This window comes from Lynx rufus, unplaced genomic scaffold (assembly GCF_022079265.1).
Source record: "Lynx rufus isolate CCGP_SWC_20201006 ecotype Redwood Valley unplaced genomic scaffold, mLynRuf1.p SCAF_5, whole genome shotgun sequence".
In the NCBI taxonomy this organism is placed as follows: Eukaryota; Metazoa; Chordata; class Mammalia; order Carnivora; family Felidae; genus Lynx; species Lynx rufus.
Genome location: NW_025814867.1, coordinates 109,599,919 through 109,619,901, shown reverse-complemented (window position 1 = coordinate 109,619,901; position 19,983 = coordinate 109,599,919). Strand labels below are relative to the sequence as shown.

The following is a 19,983-nucleotide window of genomic DNA, read 5'->3' as shown; positions in this document are numbered from 1 at the left end:
TCTACTTACCTAGAAGTTTGCTGATAAGATGTTGCTTGAGGTAACATTTTTGGGAATCAAACATCTGATAGTTCTACTGATTTTTTTTCTTGCATTGTTTATTAGAATTCTGAAATTTTACATCAGCTAAATAAAAAGAAGAAGATTGAAATTGATTTTTTGAGGTGTCCTTGGGTGCTTTTTTGAGCTCATGGCCTGAATATGTTAAGCTGATACCCATTTTTACCTTTTTTCCTTGGTGGCTCATAGCATTGCTTAATTCAGAAAGGATTAAGCTTAGCTTTGGTCTTTGGTTCTCTAAATAACAGTTGGACAATTAAGGTGATCTAATCTTTGTTCTTTACTCCTAAAAAATGTTGGTTTTAGAAAGAACAACAGTACTTTGCTTAAAATATTCTGTTAATATAAAGGAAGGCTTTTTGAAAGAATGAGGTTCTCACATGAAAAGCTTCCCATATATTTTAGCATCATTTCATATTTTCTTTTTTCTAACTTTGTGCTTAAAAAAACTTTCAAATCATTAGAAACACTGCAAGAATAATAAAAATGAACATCCATATAGCTTTAACTTAGATTCACCATTGTTAATGTTTTGCCACATTTGCTTTCTCTCTCTTTCTCTTTGTATGTGTGTTTCTATATATGTCTGTTGATGTATAATTATCCCCCTTCCCAGAGCATTTGAGAGTAAGTTGCAGACAACATGGTGTTGCACCTCATGGGTATGCATCTCCTGGCACATGAACTTTCTCCAACATATAACTGTAACATATTTATCACACTTGGGGCATTTATCATTAATACAATACTATTATTGAATATACAGTCCATACTCAAGTTTCTCTGATTGTCCCAATAATGTCCTTTATAGCTGTCATTTTTATTTTAACTAATCTAACCTATGATTACTTACAATGTGTTTAGTTATCCTTTCTTTAAAATTTTGTTTATTTATTTTGGGAGAGACAGAGAGAGAACACAAACAGGAGAGGGACAGAGAGAGAGGGGGACAGAGGATCTGAAGGGGGCTCTGTGCTGACAGCAGAGAGCCCCATGCAGGGCTCGAACTCACAAAATGTGAGATTGTGCCCTGAGCCAAAGTTAGACGCTTAACCAACTGACTGAGCTACTCAGGCACCCTCAGTTATCTCTTTAATCTTTAATTTGGATGAGGTTTCTAGCTTGTGTTTTTTTGTTTGTTTGTTTGTTTGATTTTTTGTTTATTTATTTTGAGAGAGACAGAGACAGTGTGAGCAGGGGAGGGGCAGAGAGAGAGGGAAAGAGAGAGAATCCCAAACAGGCTCCACCCTGCTGTTGCAGAGCCAGATGTGGGTCTCAAACTCATGAAGAGATCATGACCTGAGCCAAAACCAAGAGTTGGACACTCAACTGACCGAGCCACCCAGGCGCCTCCTCTAGCATGTTTTTCACGACATTAAGGTTTTGATGTCACTGCTTTGTAGATGTCCCTTAATTTGGATTTGCTGCCTTATTGTTTCTACATGACCAGATTGAGGTTAAACATTTTTACAGGAAAATTACAAAGGGCATATTTTCTTCTTTTCCTTATCTTAAAGCTCTCCCCTGAAAGCAGTTTATTTGTGCTGTTTTAAAAGTCATGTTCTGGGGCGCCTGGGTGACACAGTCGGTTAAGCGTCCGACTTCAGCCGGGTCACGATCTCGCGGTCCGTGAGTTCGAGCCCCGCGTCAGGCTCTGGGCTGATGGCTCGGAGCCTGGAGCCTGTTTCCGATTCTGTCTCCCTCTCTCTGACCCTCCCCCGTTCATGCTCTGTCTCTCTCTGTCCCAAAAATAAATTAAAAACGTTGAAAAAAAATTAAAAAAAAAATAAAAGTCATGTTCTCTCCTAAATGTAACTTATTTAAACTATTTTCTAAACATACAGTTGACCCTTAAAAGTCTCAGGATTTAGAGGTGCCAACCACCTGCACAGTCAAAAATCTGCTATAACTTTTGACTTCCCAAAGACTTTGCTAATATTCTACCATTGACCAGAACCTTTACTGATAAGAACAGTTGATTAACACATATTTTGTATGCTGTATTACATATACTGTATTCTTATAGTAAAGTAGGCTAGAGAAAAGAAAACGTTAAGAAAATCATTAGGAATAGAAAATACATTTACAGGACTGTACTGCATTTATTGAAAAAATCCATGCATAAGTGGAGCTGCACAGTTCAAAGCCATGTTGTTCACACAAAAGACCTTGAATAGCCAAAGTAATATTGAAGAAGAAAACCAAAGCAGGAGGCATCACAATCCCAGACTTTAGCCTCTACTACAAAGCTGTAATCATCAAGACAGTATGGTATTGGCACAAAAACAGACACAGAGAACCAATGGAATAAAATAGAGATTCCAGAATTGGACCCACAAATGTATGGCAAACTAATCTTTGACAAAGCAGGAAAGAATATCCAAAGCAGGAAAGAATGGAAAAAAGATAGTCTCTTTAACAAATGGTGCTGGGAGAACTGGACAGCAACATGCAGAAGAATGAAACTAGACCATTTTCTTACACCATTCACAAAGATAAACTCAAAATGGATGAAGGACCTGAATGTGAGACAGGAAACCATCAAAACCCTAGAGGAGAAAGCAGGAAAAAACCTCTCTGACCTCAGCCATAGCAATTTCTTACTTGACATATCTCCAAAGGCAAGGGAATTAAAAGCAAAAATGAACTATTGGGTTCTTGTGAAGATAAAAAGCCTCTGCACTGCAAAGGAAACAATCAGCAAAACTAAAAGGCAACTGACGGAATGGTAAAAGATATTTGCAAATGACATATCGGACAAAGGGCTAGTATCCAAAATCTATAAAGAACTCAGCAAACTCCCCACCTGAAAAACAAATAATCCAGTGAAGAAATGGGCAGAAGACATGAATAGACACTTTCTAAAGAAGACATCCAGATGACCAACAGGCACATGAAATGAAAAGATGCTCAGCGTCACTCCTCATCAGGGAAATACAAATCAAAACCACACTGAGATACCACCTCATGCCAGTCAGAGTGGCTAAAATGAACAAATCAGGAGACTATAGATGCTGGCGAGGATGTGGAGAAAAGGGAACCCTCTTGCACTGTTGGTGGGAATGCAAACTGGTGCAGCCATTCTGGAAAACAGTGTGGAGGTTCCTCAAAAAATTAAAAATAGATCTACCCTATAACCCAGCAACAGCACTGCTAGGAATTTACCCAAGGGATACAGGAGTACTGATGCATAGGGGCACTTGTACCCCAATGTTTATAGCAGCACTCTCAACAATAGCCAAATTATGGAAAGAGCCTAAATGTCCATCAACTGACAAATGGATAAAGAAGATGTGGTTTATATATACAATGGAATATTACTTGGCAATGAGAAAGAATGAAATAAATTATATATATATATATATATACACATATATATATATACACATACATACGTGTGTGTGTGTGTGTGTATAATAAAGATTGAATGTTAGTTTAAGAAAAAATAAAGAAATAATGGCTGCAAACTTCCAAAATGTTTGAAAAAAAGAAATGATCCTCTTGTAGGCAGCAAAAACAAAAACAAAAACAAAAACAAAAAAACACATGTTGTTCAAGGTCAGCTGCACTGCCTTCCTTGTTTCTTGTCTCCCCATTAGAATGTCATTTCCCTGAAGGAGGAGACGCTGTGTGTCTTGTTTATTGTTACATCCCTGACATCTAGGACAGTGCCGGGCCCATAGTAGAAGCTTAAAAATTATATTTTTATTTTATTAAAAAATTTAATTCTAGTGTGGTTAACATACAGTGTTATATTAGTGTCAGGTGTATAATATTGATTGTGATTCAACAGTTCCATATATTACTCAGTGCTAATCAATAGAAGTGTACTCTTTAATCTTCTTTACCGATTTCACTCATCTCCCTGCCCACCTTCCCTCTGGTGACCATCAGTTCTCCATAGTTTTTTGTACTATCTGTTTTTTGGTCTCTCTCTTTTTTTTCCTTTGTTCATTTAGAAGCTTAAGAATTATTTAAGAACATATCTCTTTTGAACTGATTTTTGATAAAACAAAATATTGTGATTCAAGTTCACATATCAAGAATTTGGAAAGTTAGCATTTTATTTTTTTGTCTGTTTTTGGCCTAAGTGTAAGAGGTAATTGTTGTGACCCAGTTTCTGGCATAGTTATACCAAATTTCCAGTACTTTTTCCCTGGACTCCACACTCTCCCACTTTTTCACACAGCCCTCCATCTAATATTGTCCAAGCATGGACTCTAGCCCAGGGCCTGTGCTAAGTGCTGGAGACAAAAGGTGAGTGAAACACAGTCTGTGTCACTGAGGAGTATGTTTTAGAAAGAGACACTATAGGGCCATACCAATGGTGAACAAAGTCCTGAAAGAGCACATATCTGGGGACAAGTGTCTCTAGTAGGACTCATCTCTGTTCTGGGCAAGGCCTAAGGAATCTGACCTGTGATTTAATGCTACATAGATTTATAATCTGAAAATTAGATAGTGACGGAATGGACATTCTCATCAGTGTGAGCCATTTTCCGAGTCCAAGGGGAATAAAGAATTTAAACCAGAATTTGTCATTTTAGAGATTATACTCTCAGGGCTATGTGGTGAAAAATTAAAAACATATTTAATTTCTATTCACTTTATATATCCACATAACCTGCTTATTTTAAGAGACCTGGTTTATTAATTGATTGTGTTGAGTAGCATTTATAAGAATATTTCATCTTAAGGTTCTGTGAAATCCTGTTATTTTAATTTGCAAATGCAGGTACATATTAGAAAGTAAATGTTCTCAAATCTAAACTTGTATTCCTGTTATTCCTTTTAAAGTGGTGTCAATATCAAAATGCCAATCAACTCCAGCGGACCTGATTGGGTGACTGTGATTCCCAGGAGAATAAAAGGTAAAAAGAATGAGCTTGATGATTTGTTGTTTTTCTTGCTAAATGGGTTGTGGCTCTGTGGTTTCACTAAATGTTATGAAAACTTCTTTCCTCCTTTTAATATGCCATGGTTACTTCTGGGCACAATTGAAAATACTAAAAGAGCTTTTTAATTAAAATAAATCAGACCTTATGTGCATAATCTTGGGCTTTGCTATTTATACTGCTGTGAAAGTTGTCTTCTTCCCCTTCCCCTCTCTGGTTGGCTGCTCAAGAGACTTCAGTGCTATACTGTCCGATATGGTAGCTACTAGCCACACATGGCTATTTAAATTTAAATTAATTAAAATTAACTAAAAATTAAAATGTAATTCTTTTTTTTTAAACAAAATTTTTAATGTTTATTTATTTCTAAGAGAAAGAGAGAGAGAGCCAGAGCACAAGCAGGGGAAGGGCAGAGAGAGAGGGAGACACAGAATCCGAAGCAGGCTCCAGGCTCTGAGCTGTCAGTACAGAGCCCAATGCGGGGCCTGAACCCACAAACTGTGAGATCATGACCTCAGCCAAAGTCAGACACTTAACTGACTGAGCCACCCAGGCTCCCCTAAAATTTAATTCTTAAGTCACACATCCTCGGGAGCCATGTGTGGCTGGTGGCTACCATGTTGGGCAGCATTTTATATGGAATGTAGTGTATCCATCATTGCAGAAATTCTGTCGGATATCACTATTCTAGAGTTATCCAAGAAACGTGTATGAAATCGGCAAGGAAATTTTTAAAATCAAAAGCATTATGTTACTGAACTCTGGTTTTCTCAACGTGTGATCTCTGCATTAGCAGAATCAGCTAGAATTGCAGATTCTTAGGTCTTACCTCAGGCTACTGAATCAGAAACTCGGGCGTGGGGCCTAGCAATCTGGGTTTTAGCAAACCTTCCAGGTGATTTTGATCCATTGGCATTGGGTATTGTTAAAAGTAAAACAATATAGAGTAAATGTATTTGTTCTGTTTTAGCCACGGTGACTTTTAGAAAGAAAGGATGAATATTATTAAGGAAACTTATGCAGATGGCAAGGCCCTTTTGGCTGTTGAAAGCATATATGACAGTATATATGATAGATACTGCACAGATACTGGCAAACACTATTGCCATAGGGCCTAGGCGTGCAATACATGTGAATCTAGCCAGGGTGTGTATTAGTCATAAGCATGCCTTGTGTGAATGGTGGGGGAAGAACCTAAGTGCAAGCACAGCCTGTCTACAGCTCTTGCTGCTTTGTTGTGCAGAAATGTGCTCAGATGTATAGGGTTTCTTTTTTCCATGAACAAAAATCAGAAGTCTTAATCCTTAATCTTTAAATGTAATATCTCCAGATTTCAAAACATTGGCATCCAATTGCAAACATTTAAAATATTGTGTGGGCTAAATAAAATTATTGTCTGTGGCCCAGATACAGCCAGGATACTGCCAGTCTATATATCTCTGGTCTCCACTATCATGTGCCACAAGAAATCTCAGTCTTTTCCTAATGAAAGCTGTATTTTATTTACTTGAAGCCAGTGAGTTACTAATTTTATTTAAATTTTTTTTCAACGTTTTTTTATTTATTTTTGGGACAGAGAGAGACAGAGCATGAACGGGGGAGGGGCAGAGAGAGAGGGAGACACAGAATCGGAAGCAGGCTCCAGGCTCTGAGCCATCAGCCCAGAGCCCGACGCGGGGCTGGAACTCACGGACCGCGAGATCGTGACCTGGCTGAAGTCGGACGCTTAACCGACTGTGCCACCCAGGCGCCCCTTAAAAGATTCACATATGAAACATCATTAATAGAAATACTTTTATTTGCCTTTATTTGCCTGGGCCTCAACCTCGCGTCTGTTCCCCCTAGTCCTGCACTCCTCATACTCTATCCTTCTCTGCCCCAGCCCCAGTCTTCTGGCGTGGCTGCCTTATCCCTGGATGTCTAGTGGGATGGTCAGCGGGTGGAGTTTTGGATGGTTTACCTGCACCTGACAGGTCTCGATGTTCAGCCAGTAAGTGTTTGTGGGTTTGTGATGTACTGTTCTGTTTAGAGAGAACTAGTGAGAGAACTAGAGAGATCTGGTGGAACTAGTGAGACTTTTGATGGATTTTTAGAGGAAGAAAGGAACCGTGAATCAGTAGGAGAATAGCTTGGCTTTGAGAAGACCCCCTCAGAGCAGGTACATTACTGGAAGGAAAAGAGAAGGGAAATTGCTTTACATAACATCAAAGACACCCAGCCTTGGAGGACTTCACTGCAGTTCACTCTCATGACCAGCAGGGCGCACTCAAAGACCCTAAACCAAGGGCTCACATGCCTCCCACCTTCCCTCCCTATGTTCCTCCCTTCATTCCTTTCTTTCTCTTTTTTAATATATATATATTTTGTTTTTGGAATATTTTAGACTTAAAATAAGTTACAAAAATAGTATAAAGTTCCTGTATAGCCTACACCCAGCTTCCCCTTATGCTAACATCTTATATAACCACAGAATACTTCCAAAACTAAGGTTTTAACATCAGTACAGTATCATTAACTAAGCTGTAGAGTTTACTTGGATTTCATGAGTTTTTCCACCAATGTCCTTTTTCTGTTTTAGAATCCCATGCAGAATCCCAGGTTGCATTTAGTCACCATGTTTCTTTAGTCTTCCTTCTGTGACATTATCTTGACCTTTACACTTTGAAGAACTTTGGTCAGATATTTTTTAGAATGTTTCTAAATTTGGATTTTTAAGTGTTTTCTAATGATTGGAATGAGAGTATGCATTTTTGGAAGAATAGCACAGAAATGATGTTGTGTCCTTTTAAGGGAGTACATGATGTCAATATGTTCTGTTAACAATGTTAAATTTGATCACCTGGTTAAAGTGGTGTCTGTCAGGGTTCTCTTCTCTGTATCCTGGGGAGATACTTTGAGACTGTGGTAGGCTGAATAATGGCCCCCAGAGATATCCAGATCTTAATTCCTCAAATTTGTGAACGTTGCTATATATGGATGGCAAAGGAAATTTTGCATGTGTGATTAAGCTAAGGGTCTAGAGATGGGGAGAGATTATCCGGATAATCTGAGTGGGCCCTAAATGCAATCACAAGTGTCCTTTTAAGAGGGAGGAAGAGGGAGATTTCATACAAAAGCAGAAGACAATGTGACAGTGGAAGTAGAGAGAAATTTGAAGATGCCATGCTGCTGGCTTAACAAATGGAGAAAGAGGCCATGAGCCAAAGAATACAGGTGTGGAAGAGGAAAGGGAACAGATTCTTCCCTAGCTCCTCCAGAGAAAGCATGGCCTTACTGATACCTTGGATTTGGTATCGGTGATACTGATTTTGGATTTCTGGCCTCCCTCCAAAACTGTAAGAGGATAAATTTGTGTTGTTTTAAGCCACTGAATATGTGGTAATCTGTTATAGTAGCCACAGGAAACTAATACAAAGACATCCTGGATGTCTCTGTATTCCATCAGGATGTAAACATCCTATTTCTGCTTATACTTTCACCCACTAATTTTAGCATTCATTAATAGATCTTGTCAGCAGCAATTATTTGGGTGGTATTTAATGGTGACTTTCTAATCTCTCATTTCTAAGACATTTATTAATTGGAATTTTTCTGTAAGGAAGAGTTGTCCCTTCTTTCCCATTTATTTAATTATGTCCATATAGACTCATGGCTCATGATTATTTATCTCATTTTTTGGATTATTACCGAATTCAACTGTTATTTATTTTGTTGCTCTAATTGCTCCAATTTTGGCAATTGGGAACTTTTTTAATTTGGCCCCTATGCCCCTTTGACATGCTAACGTATATATGTACCTATGATACGTATATATGTGTATATATATGTGTGTGTATGTATACATATATGTGTATATATATGTGTGTGTGTATATGTGTGTGTATGTGTGTGTGTATACACATTTTTTTTCCTTAAGCACTTCCTTACTCTCTGACATGTTTCACACCCATTTGTGTGTTATTTGACCTAGACTTGGAAGGGTTCATAGTCTTTCCACTTTTATTATTTTACTTATGAATCCTATATTTTGAAGGGTTTTATTTCCCTATCAACATTTTTAAAAAGTATTAGTTAATTGATTTTCCTGCAAGTTAAACTTATTCTAAGGTGCATATTTAGTCTGCTGAACTGTTTGAGATTACCTGTCTTCCCCCATGCATGGGTATAATTCCAGTCAAAAGCAAAGAAACATAGCTTTTAATTAGATGAAAATAGCTCATCAGGGATAAGTATCTGGTTTCTGACAGGCTTTCCCAGTGTCAGAATTGCTGCTGAATTTTTATTAGCACCTGTACTGTGGTCCCTAGATCATCATAGCCTGATAGAAGCCTTGATGGCTTCTAACCTCTTCAACAACTAAACTAGAGTTCATATTTTGGGGAGAAGCTTACTGAGAGTTTGGGATAAAACTAGATTTAATAGCAACAGAATAAGCATTAACATCTTTGTAGCCTTTTGCTATTTTCTTTATCTTTTTAAAAAATTAATTAATTAATTATATTTTAGAAAGAAAGAGAGCCAGTGGAAGAGAGGGCCAGAAGGAGAGAGAGAGAGAGAGAGAGAGAGAGAGAATCCCAAGCAGGATCCACACTCAGCACAGAGACCGTTGCAGGACCCAGGCTCAAGCCCACAACCCTGGGACTGTGACCAAAGCTGAAATCAAAAGTTGGACACTCAACTGACTGAGCCACCTAGGCGCCCCTTTTCTTTATCTTTTGAGGTGTATCTTACGTACAGTATAGTATGTGGATTGCAAATATATAGTACAATGGAATTTTACATTTGTATCTGTAACTGTGGTAGGCTGAATTCTAAGATGACTCCCACTGATCCATGCCTTTATATAATTCTTTTTCTCTTGAGTGTGGGAAGGACCTGTAAATGTGATAGTATATCACTCCCATGACTTTAAAAAAAGAGATACTATCCTGGGCAGACCTGACTTAATTGGATAAGCCCTCAATAGGGACCAAGTTCTTCTTGAAGAAATTCAAAGTGTGAGAAGGCTTCCATGTGAGCGGGATTCTTTGTTGCTGGCTCTAAAGATGGAGGAGGCCATGTGGCAAGAAATGTAGACAGTTTCTAGGAGCTGAAGGGCATTCCCTGGCTGACAGTGACCAAGGAAACAAGAAACTCAGTATTATAACCACAAGGAACTGAATCTGGCCAGTAATTGAATGGGGTTGGAAGCAGATTTCTCTTGTCTACAGAAAGGAACACAGTCCTGCTGTCAACCTGATTTCAACCTGTGAGACCCTTAGCAGGGAACCCAGCTATGTCATGCCCTGGACTCTTGGCAGAACTATGTGATATTAAATGTCTCTTGTTTTTAAGTTACTAAGTTTGTGGTGATTTGCCATGCACCAATAGAAAACTAATACAATTACTGCCACCCATACAAAGATATAGAATGTTTAGAACGTATAGAATATTTCTAGCATTCCAGTGTTGCCCTTTATGATTAAAAACTATTAATACTACTATAGCATTGAACTTTCACAACAGCCCTTCAAAGTAACTAATAATTTACCCATTTTATAGGTAATTGAAGCAAGGTCCAGAGACTGATACATCATCATTTTGACATCTGCTCTGTGTCTGATGCTAGACTAGACTCTGAGAATACAGGAGACGAGTAAGATGAGAGTTTTAAGTGATTTCTGGGGTCTCCTATTGGAGACGTGGAGTCAGACATAAACCAGGACCTCTGACTCGAGTCTAGCCCTTTTTCTGCTATCCCTTAATATGCTTGGGAGGTGTGGGGGAGGATGTCTTAACGTTTGGGTTTGTCTGCAGTAGTGGAGTTCATCAACTCTCTAGTTTCTAAATGCATCCAAATGGTGGAGTAAATGATAAAATAGTGTTTTATGTTGTTCGATGAAAACCATACTAATGACTTTATGGATGAGACCTCACTATGAGGTTGTTTAGAAAATGGAAAGTTGCTATCACAACAAAGTGGACAAAGCTACTTTAAAAAAAAAAAAAAAGGTTTATTTATTTATTTTGAGTAGGGGGAAAGAGAGAGAGAATCCCAAGCAAGTTCCGTACTGTCAGTGCAGAGCCCGAGCAGGGCATGAACTCAGGGAACTGTGAGATCGTGACTTGAGCCAAAACCAAGAGTTGGATGCTTAACCGACTGAACCACCCAGGCACCCCTGGACAAAGCTATTTTAAAGACAACCACCTTCAGTTGGAAAAAATACTTGGTACAGAATACATTTTATTTGGTTAACTTAGAAAATCAAAGGGCTCATATGCTATGTAAAATCCAACTGACTGATATCATTTGGGAGTAGGAAGCTCCCCACAACTGTATCAGTAGTGAAATGTATGCCTTTGTAAACAGGACCACCTTTACCACTAGCTGGCTCTACCGCTCTCTGGGAAACTTCGGCAAGTCCCTCTGTGACGTACCATCTTCACCTTTAAAAGACATTTGGACTAGCCATTATCTGAGGTCCTTTCAGCATTCTTTTAATCTATAGGTATTTCTACCTGTACCTGTTTAGCTTCCCTCCGAAAAATGCTTAGGTTTTAGGGGACTAAAGTATAAAGAAAAAAATTAAATTCCCAAGGTTTTCCAGGGGGAGACTCAAGGGTAAACTCAAGCTATAATAACTGCTGTGTAGCCAGGACTTCTCGTAGTCCCAGTGCTTGACAAGTTGTACCTGAACAGCTCGACACACGCTGTCCTCATTTCTCATCTCCCTGAGATGGCACCCAAGCGTTCCGGTGCTAATTGTGTTCCTTGAGGAGAGGAATTGTTTGATTCTCTTTCTTTGTCTTGTCTTGTTTTTTCTCTCATGAACTATATACTCCTCATTGGCCTGCCTTTTACTTTTCTCACTTCTACAGATAATTCTATGCTATGAAGTTAAGGGACGTGTGCACTAACATGCACTCACTCATACCTCCCAGTCTTAATTCACACTGTCTCCCTCTCACCCAGCTCTTTCTAGATAGTTGAGGGAAATTTTTTTCTCTGCTCTTCTCTTGTTTTGTCCCTTTTGTGGTCCAAATAGTCCTCGTTTTGGCTAATGAATGACATGGGATGACACCCTTTGGAGGAAACTATAAGCTATGAGTTTTAAAGAGAAGCCAAGACATTTTAGAGAAGCAGGGACCTTAACCTGCAGATAATTGAAGCTATCCCTGCTGATTTTGCATAAAGATCTTATCTGCTTTTGATAACCATCCACAAAAACTACTTCCTTCACCATCAGTATTTAAGAAAACTGTAAAATCTAAGCAATAACTCCGTTTTGTTTTAAAACTATTTTGGGGGCGCTTGGGTGTATCAGTCAGTTAAGTGTCTGACTCTGTTTTGGCTCGGGTCATGATCTGATGGTTTGTGAGTTTGAGGCCCTCATCAGGCTCTGCGCTGACAATGAGGAGCCTGCTTGGGATTCTCTCCCTCTCTCTCTGCCCTTCTCCTGCTTGTGCTTTCTCTCTCTCTCTCCCCTTCTCTCGAATAAATTAAAAAAACCCACAAAACTATTTTTATTCCACATGTATAGTTCATTAGGGGTTATATTATTGATTTAAGAGACTTTCATATCTTATGTGAAAATGCATTCCAAGTTCCAAGAAATGCGGTCTTTTTAAAGAACTTCAGACTGCTTAAAGTCTTAATAAAGTAAGAAATGTTTTTGTCTCCACTGACCATAAGAGGGCAATGTAGGTACATGCATTACACTTTAAAAATCTGCTCTGTTATCTAGTGCTGCATGTGTGAAGAATTAATGTCAGTTCAGTAATTGATTTGCTTTGCTTGACTTAACTCTGGTAGTAAATAAAATTAACATTTGAATGGAAATGGTAATTGTTTCCTGTGTGATATACACTTTCCTTTATAACATGTATTTGGCACAGAATAGCCAAATCTTCTGAATTAACCATGGTAAAAAGTGTAACTTCAAAATCACTTTTAATTCCCCTTCTAGTAGATGTTTTCTTTGGGCCCCAGGTGTCTGCTCTGGAGCTCCCTGTCTGTATAACCTTGACATGATGATATAATGAGGAAGCTTTGGGCAAGGTGTGGTAACATAGTAAAGTCATACTTGGTAACATGTGGAGAAACTGTTTATGAATAAGCCAAATAAATATTTACCCCCCCCTTTTCTTTTCTTTGACAATAACATTTTCCAAGTAAAGCTTTTAAAAATGCTGTTTACTTTTCAGCTTAGGCCCTGAACCTTCAAAGAATTAGCAGATGGCTGAATTAAAAGGTTAAATATGCACTATCTGTCAAATAGGGCATCTTCTTTGAAGGGAATAAAACCAAAATAATTTTGAGTATTATCTTATAATATCAAGATAATAAGCTGAAAATAGTCACAAATATGGGGCTCAAATTTAGATTTCTGAGTTGTATAAACATTTGGATTTTGAATTGTGGTTTAACAGGTGAGACTGGAGAATTACTGGATTATGATCAAGGTTTAAGCTTTGGGGTGTGTAAGGAAGTGATGTAAAATAATTGATGGTATTTGAAGATTGTAGATTTGAGTGTTAGAAACAAGTAAGTGTACACCTTCAGGAAAAAATCCAAAAAGAAAATGGCTGACATCTACAAACCTCTGTTTTTGAGACGTGGTATATATAGCACAGTGGTTAGACCATGGGCTTTGGGGCTCACCTGCTTGGATCAGGTCTTGGCTTTGCTGCTTGTTAGCTCTGGATCTAAGTCAAGTTGCTGTTCCAAAAGGCAGGGTTTACACTAGGACCTACTTTAAAGGGTTATTGTGAGCATCGTATGAGATAATATATTTAATTGCAGAGTAAACTCTCAAGAAATATTAGCCATCCCTGTCTGTTTATTTTGAAGCACTTAAAGTGTGTTGTTTCCACAACAGCATTTTCCAAGGGAGGTGTTAGGGAAGAAGGATGTTGACTTTCCCTTTGAAGGGTGTCCTGCCTCTCATGTCATGTGTAGCTGGGCTACAGCCATGAGTACAAACTGCTGCTGCATTTTAAATATTGCTCATTGTAATATTTGTACATTCTTCTGAACCTTTTGTAACGTGGGAAATAGTTCTTTAGAGTGTGTGTATTTGGTTTCTTCGCTGTATTAAGTGGTGGTTATCTGAATTACTATTTGATTGCGGGACCCATGGGTTAAAATTTTCCTTTTATTAGGTTGAGGAACAGTGGGCTAATATTACTATGCGTATGTAAAATATGAATTTAAGGTGTTACTTGCCTCATAGGCCTTTGGATGAGAAACTTATTCTGGGAAAATGCTAGACAATAGTTAATGTCTACACATTTCCATGGTATTTGCCTGCCTTTATTTTTGGCTTTGATAAAAACATGCATAATCAGAGGGAATGCCCAAAGTCCCCTTTTTGCCTCTGTCCACCAATAATACCCTCACACACATTTCACATCTTCCTATTTTTGTGCAAAGGAGAACCTTTTGTAGCAAGGGGAAAGTCTGGGATTTCTTTGAGATGTGATGGTGGGAAATGTTACCCAGATACCAGCACGCTAACAGATATAGGGCCATAATTTTGTTTCTTGGAACATTTTCCATGTATGGTTAGTTGGAGGAGACTTTCAGAATATCTAATTTTGTTTCCTTTTTCTTCTCAGAAACCAACAATCTAGAACTATCTCATGGCTCAGGAACTTTTCCTTCTGGGTATTATTATAAAGATCAGTGGAGGCCCAGAAAGTTTAAGATGCGCCAGTTTAATGACCCTGACAACATTACAGAATGCTTACAAAGAAAAGTGGTGTATTTGTTTGGTGACTCAACAATCAGGCAATGGTTTGAATACCTTACTACGTTTGTTCCAGGTTGGTACTTTGCATTTTGTTTCATAATTCTTTTCCGCATGCACAAAATCAACTTTCTTCACGCCAGTGCCCGAGGAAGGGCATCAGGTGAGGAAGTAGTTATTTCTCTGTAGGACTAAACAGGTGTCCTGACCCTGGAGAGATGTGTGATGGTTTCTGATCCATGGTGGGGTTGTGATGTATTGATGGAAGCACTGGAATTGAAGTTCATACCACTGATGAGCTGTGTGACCTTGGACATGTTATTTACTTCCCAGGGCTTTATTTCTCCATGTGCAACGGGGCAGCTGGACAGAATCACCTTATAGGTGTCTTTTACTTCTGATATTCTGGGCTATAAAACAGAGGTGGACATTTTCAGTTGTTTCTCTCCTAGTTCTGTTTAGTCAGACTTCAAGTTTAAAATAGATTTAACTGGAAGGAAGCAGCCAAACAGACTGTGGTCCATTTTAATACATCCATGCAGTATATAGCCTTTCCGGTGTCATCTGCTGGGCATTCCATTGATATGATTCTGAGATGAGCTGGCTCCTACTGAGGGAGTCTTGGTAAGTCCCAGCATTCTTAGCTTCCTGGTGTCACTGCTGGGCTCCTGGGGTGCCCTCCAGACTCGGAATAAAGCCACACTCATTGGAAGGCCCTCCCTTATTCAAATGGGCCTTTTCCTCTTTGTGGAAGGTGTGGATGGAGTGAGGAGGAATGAATCTCAGGTAACAGTACTGAAGACCCTGCTTACAATTGAGAGAGCTGATAAATAATTCCATGGGAACTATTTTTGAGGGCTATACATGGGCAGGACTTTCCATAAAGCAAATTCCCATAGTTTGTTGTGAGCTGTTGTTGGTGTTGTTTTTCTCTTTTATTTTTTTTACACTAACCTCATTTCAGATTTAATTTTTCAAAGGAACGGAAGAAGTAGATACGGTCCCCAAAAGTGGAAAGTTAATTCCAGTTTTTGTTGTGCTTTTGTTTTTTTATTGACACAAGCATAGTTGAGTTTGGTCAATAAAGCATAAATTAAAAACTAGGAAAAGGGATATAATTTGTATGGCATAATGCTAAGCATGTTTTGATGCTGACTGGGCAGGGCCCTCCAGAAGTCTGTAGTTGTTTGTTTAAGTTCTAATGACAGAGCTCAATATTTCCGTTCATAGCAGTGATCACATTGAGTGTCATAATTATTTTCCACTGTATCCTTTGCAGATAGATTTTCACCTGATAAAGCCTTGTGCTGGTGCTTGATTTTAATCAAATGAAAAAAATGGTAGCTTGAGCTTGTTCAGTTTAAATGGAGCCAAATGCTAAGTAGTAATGATTTAGGTACGAAGATCTGGAAGAGGAGACTAGGACTGAATGGAGAGAAGAGTGAAAACTTTAACCCTTAAGAAGAATGTAGGACAATTAGGGTGTGATGTTAGTTCTTCAGAATTGGCTGTAAACTCCTTGAGAGCAAGGACTGTGACTTATCTATCTGAGCAGTGCTGGCTAGTGGCACTACAGTGGCTGGCCCTGAATAGGTACTTAGGAAGTGTTAATGGACTTGGATTGCCAGAAGTTACTTAGTCTGTTCTCTGTAAGGCACTTGTAGGGACATTCAGGGATATGAGACAGGCCCTCTTTCCTTATGGGGCATATGCTAAGTGATGAATTTTACAGACAGGGTTTTTCAGAAGTAACAAAAGAGAAATCCTGACTGATTCCTGGGACCTTCAGAAGACCTCAGAAGAGCTGGACTTTGAAACACAACTTAGATAAAGGAAAGGGAAAAGTGAATTCTAACTTGTCTGCTGTCTTTGTTATTCTTGTGACAGAGATAGACATTCTGTAAGACATTAATATGATTTTCCACCCATAGGGTGAAACTGAAAGTCAAAAGAAACAGGGTTGCTTGTTTCTTTCATGTATTTCAAAAAGTATTTGGTTACTGTTACGTGTTTACTTAAAAAAGCACAAGTTATAGCCCTCATCCTGGAAGAAATAGTATTTATATGTTAGAATAGTGATGTATAAATGCCAAATTGATTTTTAGATATTTAGCAATCAGTACCTACAGGAAGATTTCTTGACCTAATGGTTAGAAGTAAACAGGTCATTTTGCTTCTGAGGTATATAGACATACATATAGAATCTATTACTGATGGTTTAAATAATATGTTAGAATAAAAGTCCATTGAGGCCAGTGAAATAGGTATTACCTTTACAGTTGTACCTTTTTGTTGTACTTTTGTGGTACTTTTATTTAAAAAAAAAAAAAGTTCTCTTAAGCCACTAAGTAAAACATGATCATAATATATGTGCTTGTTTTGAACATTTTTATGAATTTGAATTTTCCTTGTTTCAGATTTAGTGGAGTTTAACTTGGGTAGTCCCAAGAATGTGGGTCCCTTCCTTGCGGTGGACCAGAAGCACAACATCCTGCTCAAATATCGCTGCCATGGTCCACCCATCCGTTTTACAACTGTCTTTAGCAATGAGCTTCGTTATGTGGCAAATGAGCTGAATGGCATCGTGGGAGGGAAGAACACAGTGATTGCCATAGCTATATGGTCTCATTTCAGCACCTTCCCTTTGGAAGTGTATATCCGGCGGCTCAGGAATATCCGTCGAGCAGTGGTCCAGCTCCTGGATCGAAGCCCTAAGACTGTGATAGTCATCCGGACAGCCAATGCCCAAGAGCTGGGGCCTGAAGTGAGCCTTTTCAACAGTGACTGGTACAACTTCCAGCTGGACACCATCCTTCGGAAGATGTTCTCAGGGGTTGGAGTGTATCTTGTTGATGCCTGGGAGATGACCCTGGCTCATTATTTACCCCACAAGCTACATCCGGATGAAGTTATTGTGAAGAACCAACTGGACATGTTCTTGTCCTTTGTGTGCCCCTTGGAGACCTAGCTTGCCCTGGAAGGAACTGGAGGAATCACATTTTCTGCATTAGAGACAGTTTATGGGAGGCCCCATGGAGATATTGCTGCTACTGATATGTACAAAATTTCAGAAAGAGCTGGACTTTATATAATGATTTGTAAGGAGCTTAGAAAATGCAGGTTGCATTTATATCTACCTACAGGATTTATTCCAATCTTTACATAGCCATGGGAGAACCATTATTAACAACATCTACGCACTGTATTGCCCTTGTAACCAAAGATGCTAATGAGTGTGTTTGAATTAGCCTCTCCGGAGAGGGGAGATTACTATGCTAAAAACTGAAAAATGTTCTGACCTAAATGGTTGGTAGTGGAGTGTGTGTAGCTTATCTGGTAAGGGCGATTGTGCTTATCTGCATGAATAGCACGGTGGGTCCATCTTCAGTGTGATGAACTGATGAGGCGTATGGTTAGGGGCTCCTGTGACACACTGGAGCCTGCTGTGTCTCAGGAGTTTCTCTTGATTCACCTTTTTTGAACTACTTGAAAAGGCCAGTATCTTTGGTTAGAATTTTTTAGTGAGAACATTTACAGTGTTCTGCTTTTATCTAGAAAAGAAGCAAAAGGAGAATACGAAAGCGGTTAATATGAAATCTGTGTGTTGCACTGATACTTGCATTGGGCAGTTGTTACTTACTTGATTCAGCTAAATTTTACATGACGAATACTTTAAAATAATCACTTTTGGAACTGGAAGGGGGAAATGTATAAATGGAAATTTATTTTTGTGTTTTGAAGTTTGAGGGTTTTAAGAACTGACTTTTATGTAAAGAACGCCGTTGTTTATTATAAACTTGTACAAGTTACTTCCATCAATTTCAAGTGTTTCTTTTTTGGTTGTTAGTTTGGATCACATACCAACATTAGAAATGAAAATCTAATTAGAAGTTAGATATTGAGATCTGTAACAAGTATTTCTTGATGGGGACATAAGGTACACATATCCTGTAATGCTTGGAAGTAAAAAACTGCTATCTTAAGATACTAACAATTTTACTTGACTGTCTTTGCCTTATTAATTTTAAATGGGTTTAGGCTAGCATGGGGCCATTTAGTAAGCACTCTTTTCTTTTTGAGCCAGAATGGATTACAATCTAGTTTTAGTTATCCCTTAATGGACATATGAAGAGACTGGAGAGACTTTAGAGATGAAGACTGATGCTAAAAGCATTCTCTTAGGAGAATGGGTCGCGGAATTTGGAGTTAAGAAGTTTTTTTTAATGTTTATTTATTTTTGAGAGAGAGAGACACAGAGTGTGAGTGGGGAATGGGTCAAGGAATTTGGGGTTTAAAATTTTTTTTAATGTTTTTTTTATTTTTGAGAGAGAGACACATGCAGAATGTGAGTGGGGGAGGGTCAGAGAGCGAGAGAGACACAGAATCCAAGCAGGTTCCAGGCTCTGAGTTGTCAGCACAGAGCCCGACGCAGGGCTTGAACTCAGCTGTGAGATCATGACCTGAGCCGAAGTCAGATGCTTAACTAACTGAGCCCCCCAGGAGCCCCAAGGAATTTGGGGTTTTAACTTAAAGAGTGTAGGGGCGCCTGGGTGGCTCAGTCATTAAGCATCTGACTTTGGCTAGGGTCATGATCACCTGGTTCATGAGTTCGTGCCCCACATCAGGTGAGCTTGAGGCCTGCTTCAGGGGAGCCCTGCTTCTCTCTCTCTCCATACCCCTCATGGGATTCTCTCTCTCTGCTCCTTGATCACTTGCACTCTCTCTCAAAAACAAACAGACAGACAAAAACAAAAAAACTTCCTTTCTTAGACTTGAGGGCCATCTTCAAATTTGTAAAATATATATATGGGGAAAAATATTTTTAAATTATTTGAGGCTAAGGCTCACCAACAAGTAGTTAAACATATTAAGATTGCTTAATTTTAATGGTCTTTAAGCTTTAGTGTCTGAGAATCGCCTGGACTATTTGATAAAAATACAGGATGCCTCTGGGAACTGTGGAATCAGACTTTGCTACAAGCATCCAGTGATTTTGATGCAATGGCAGTATTCTACACTTTGAGAAATACCAACTAAGGGAAGAAGGAAGATAGAACTAAGGAAATAATATTGCTTGTCTATTATTTCCTGGGCTTAATCCCTAACATTTAATCCTGATCACCATCTAGTAGTGTAGGTGATATTAGGTACGTTTTATAGATGAACTTGAGTTTGGATTTGAACAAAGGTATGTGAGAGTGCATAGCCCTTTGCAACTACAACTTGTTGGACTTTTGTAAAGAGAGATGTTCTTTTTCATATAAGGACTTTCGAGCATTTTCTAAAAGATTGCTGGAGGA

General features: G+C 38.7%; 1 protein-coding gene across 3 annotated transcripts in view; it reads left to right on the top strand.

The window, feature by feature from the left end:
* NXPE3 (neurexophilin and PC-esterase domain family member 3) overlaps nucleotides 1–18,674 on the top strand; it is a 42,773-nt gene extending 24,099 nt beyond the window's left edge. For all 3 annotated transcript variants that reach the window (XM_047099732.1, XM_047099733.1, XM_047099734.1), the window contains 3 exons: nucleotides 4,858–4,931; nucleotides 14,553–14,759; nucleotides 17,101–18,674. In XM_047099732.1, coding sequence (XP_046955688.1) covers nucleotides 4,858–4,931; nucleotides 14,553–14,759; nucleotides 17,101–17,651 — 832 coding nt within the window. In that variant the 3' untranslated portion in view covers nucleotides 17,652–18,674. The remainder of the gene's footprint in view (nucleotides 1–4,857; nucleotides 4,932–14,552; nucleotides 14,760–17,100) is intronic.
* The last annotated feature ends 1,309 nt before the right edge of the window (nucleotides 18,675–19,983 follow it).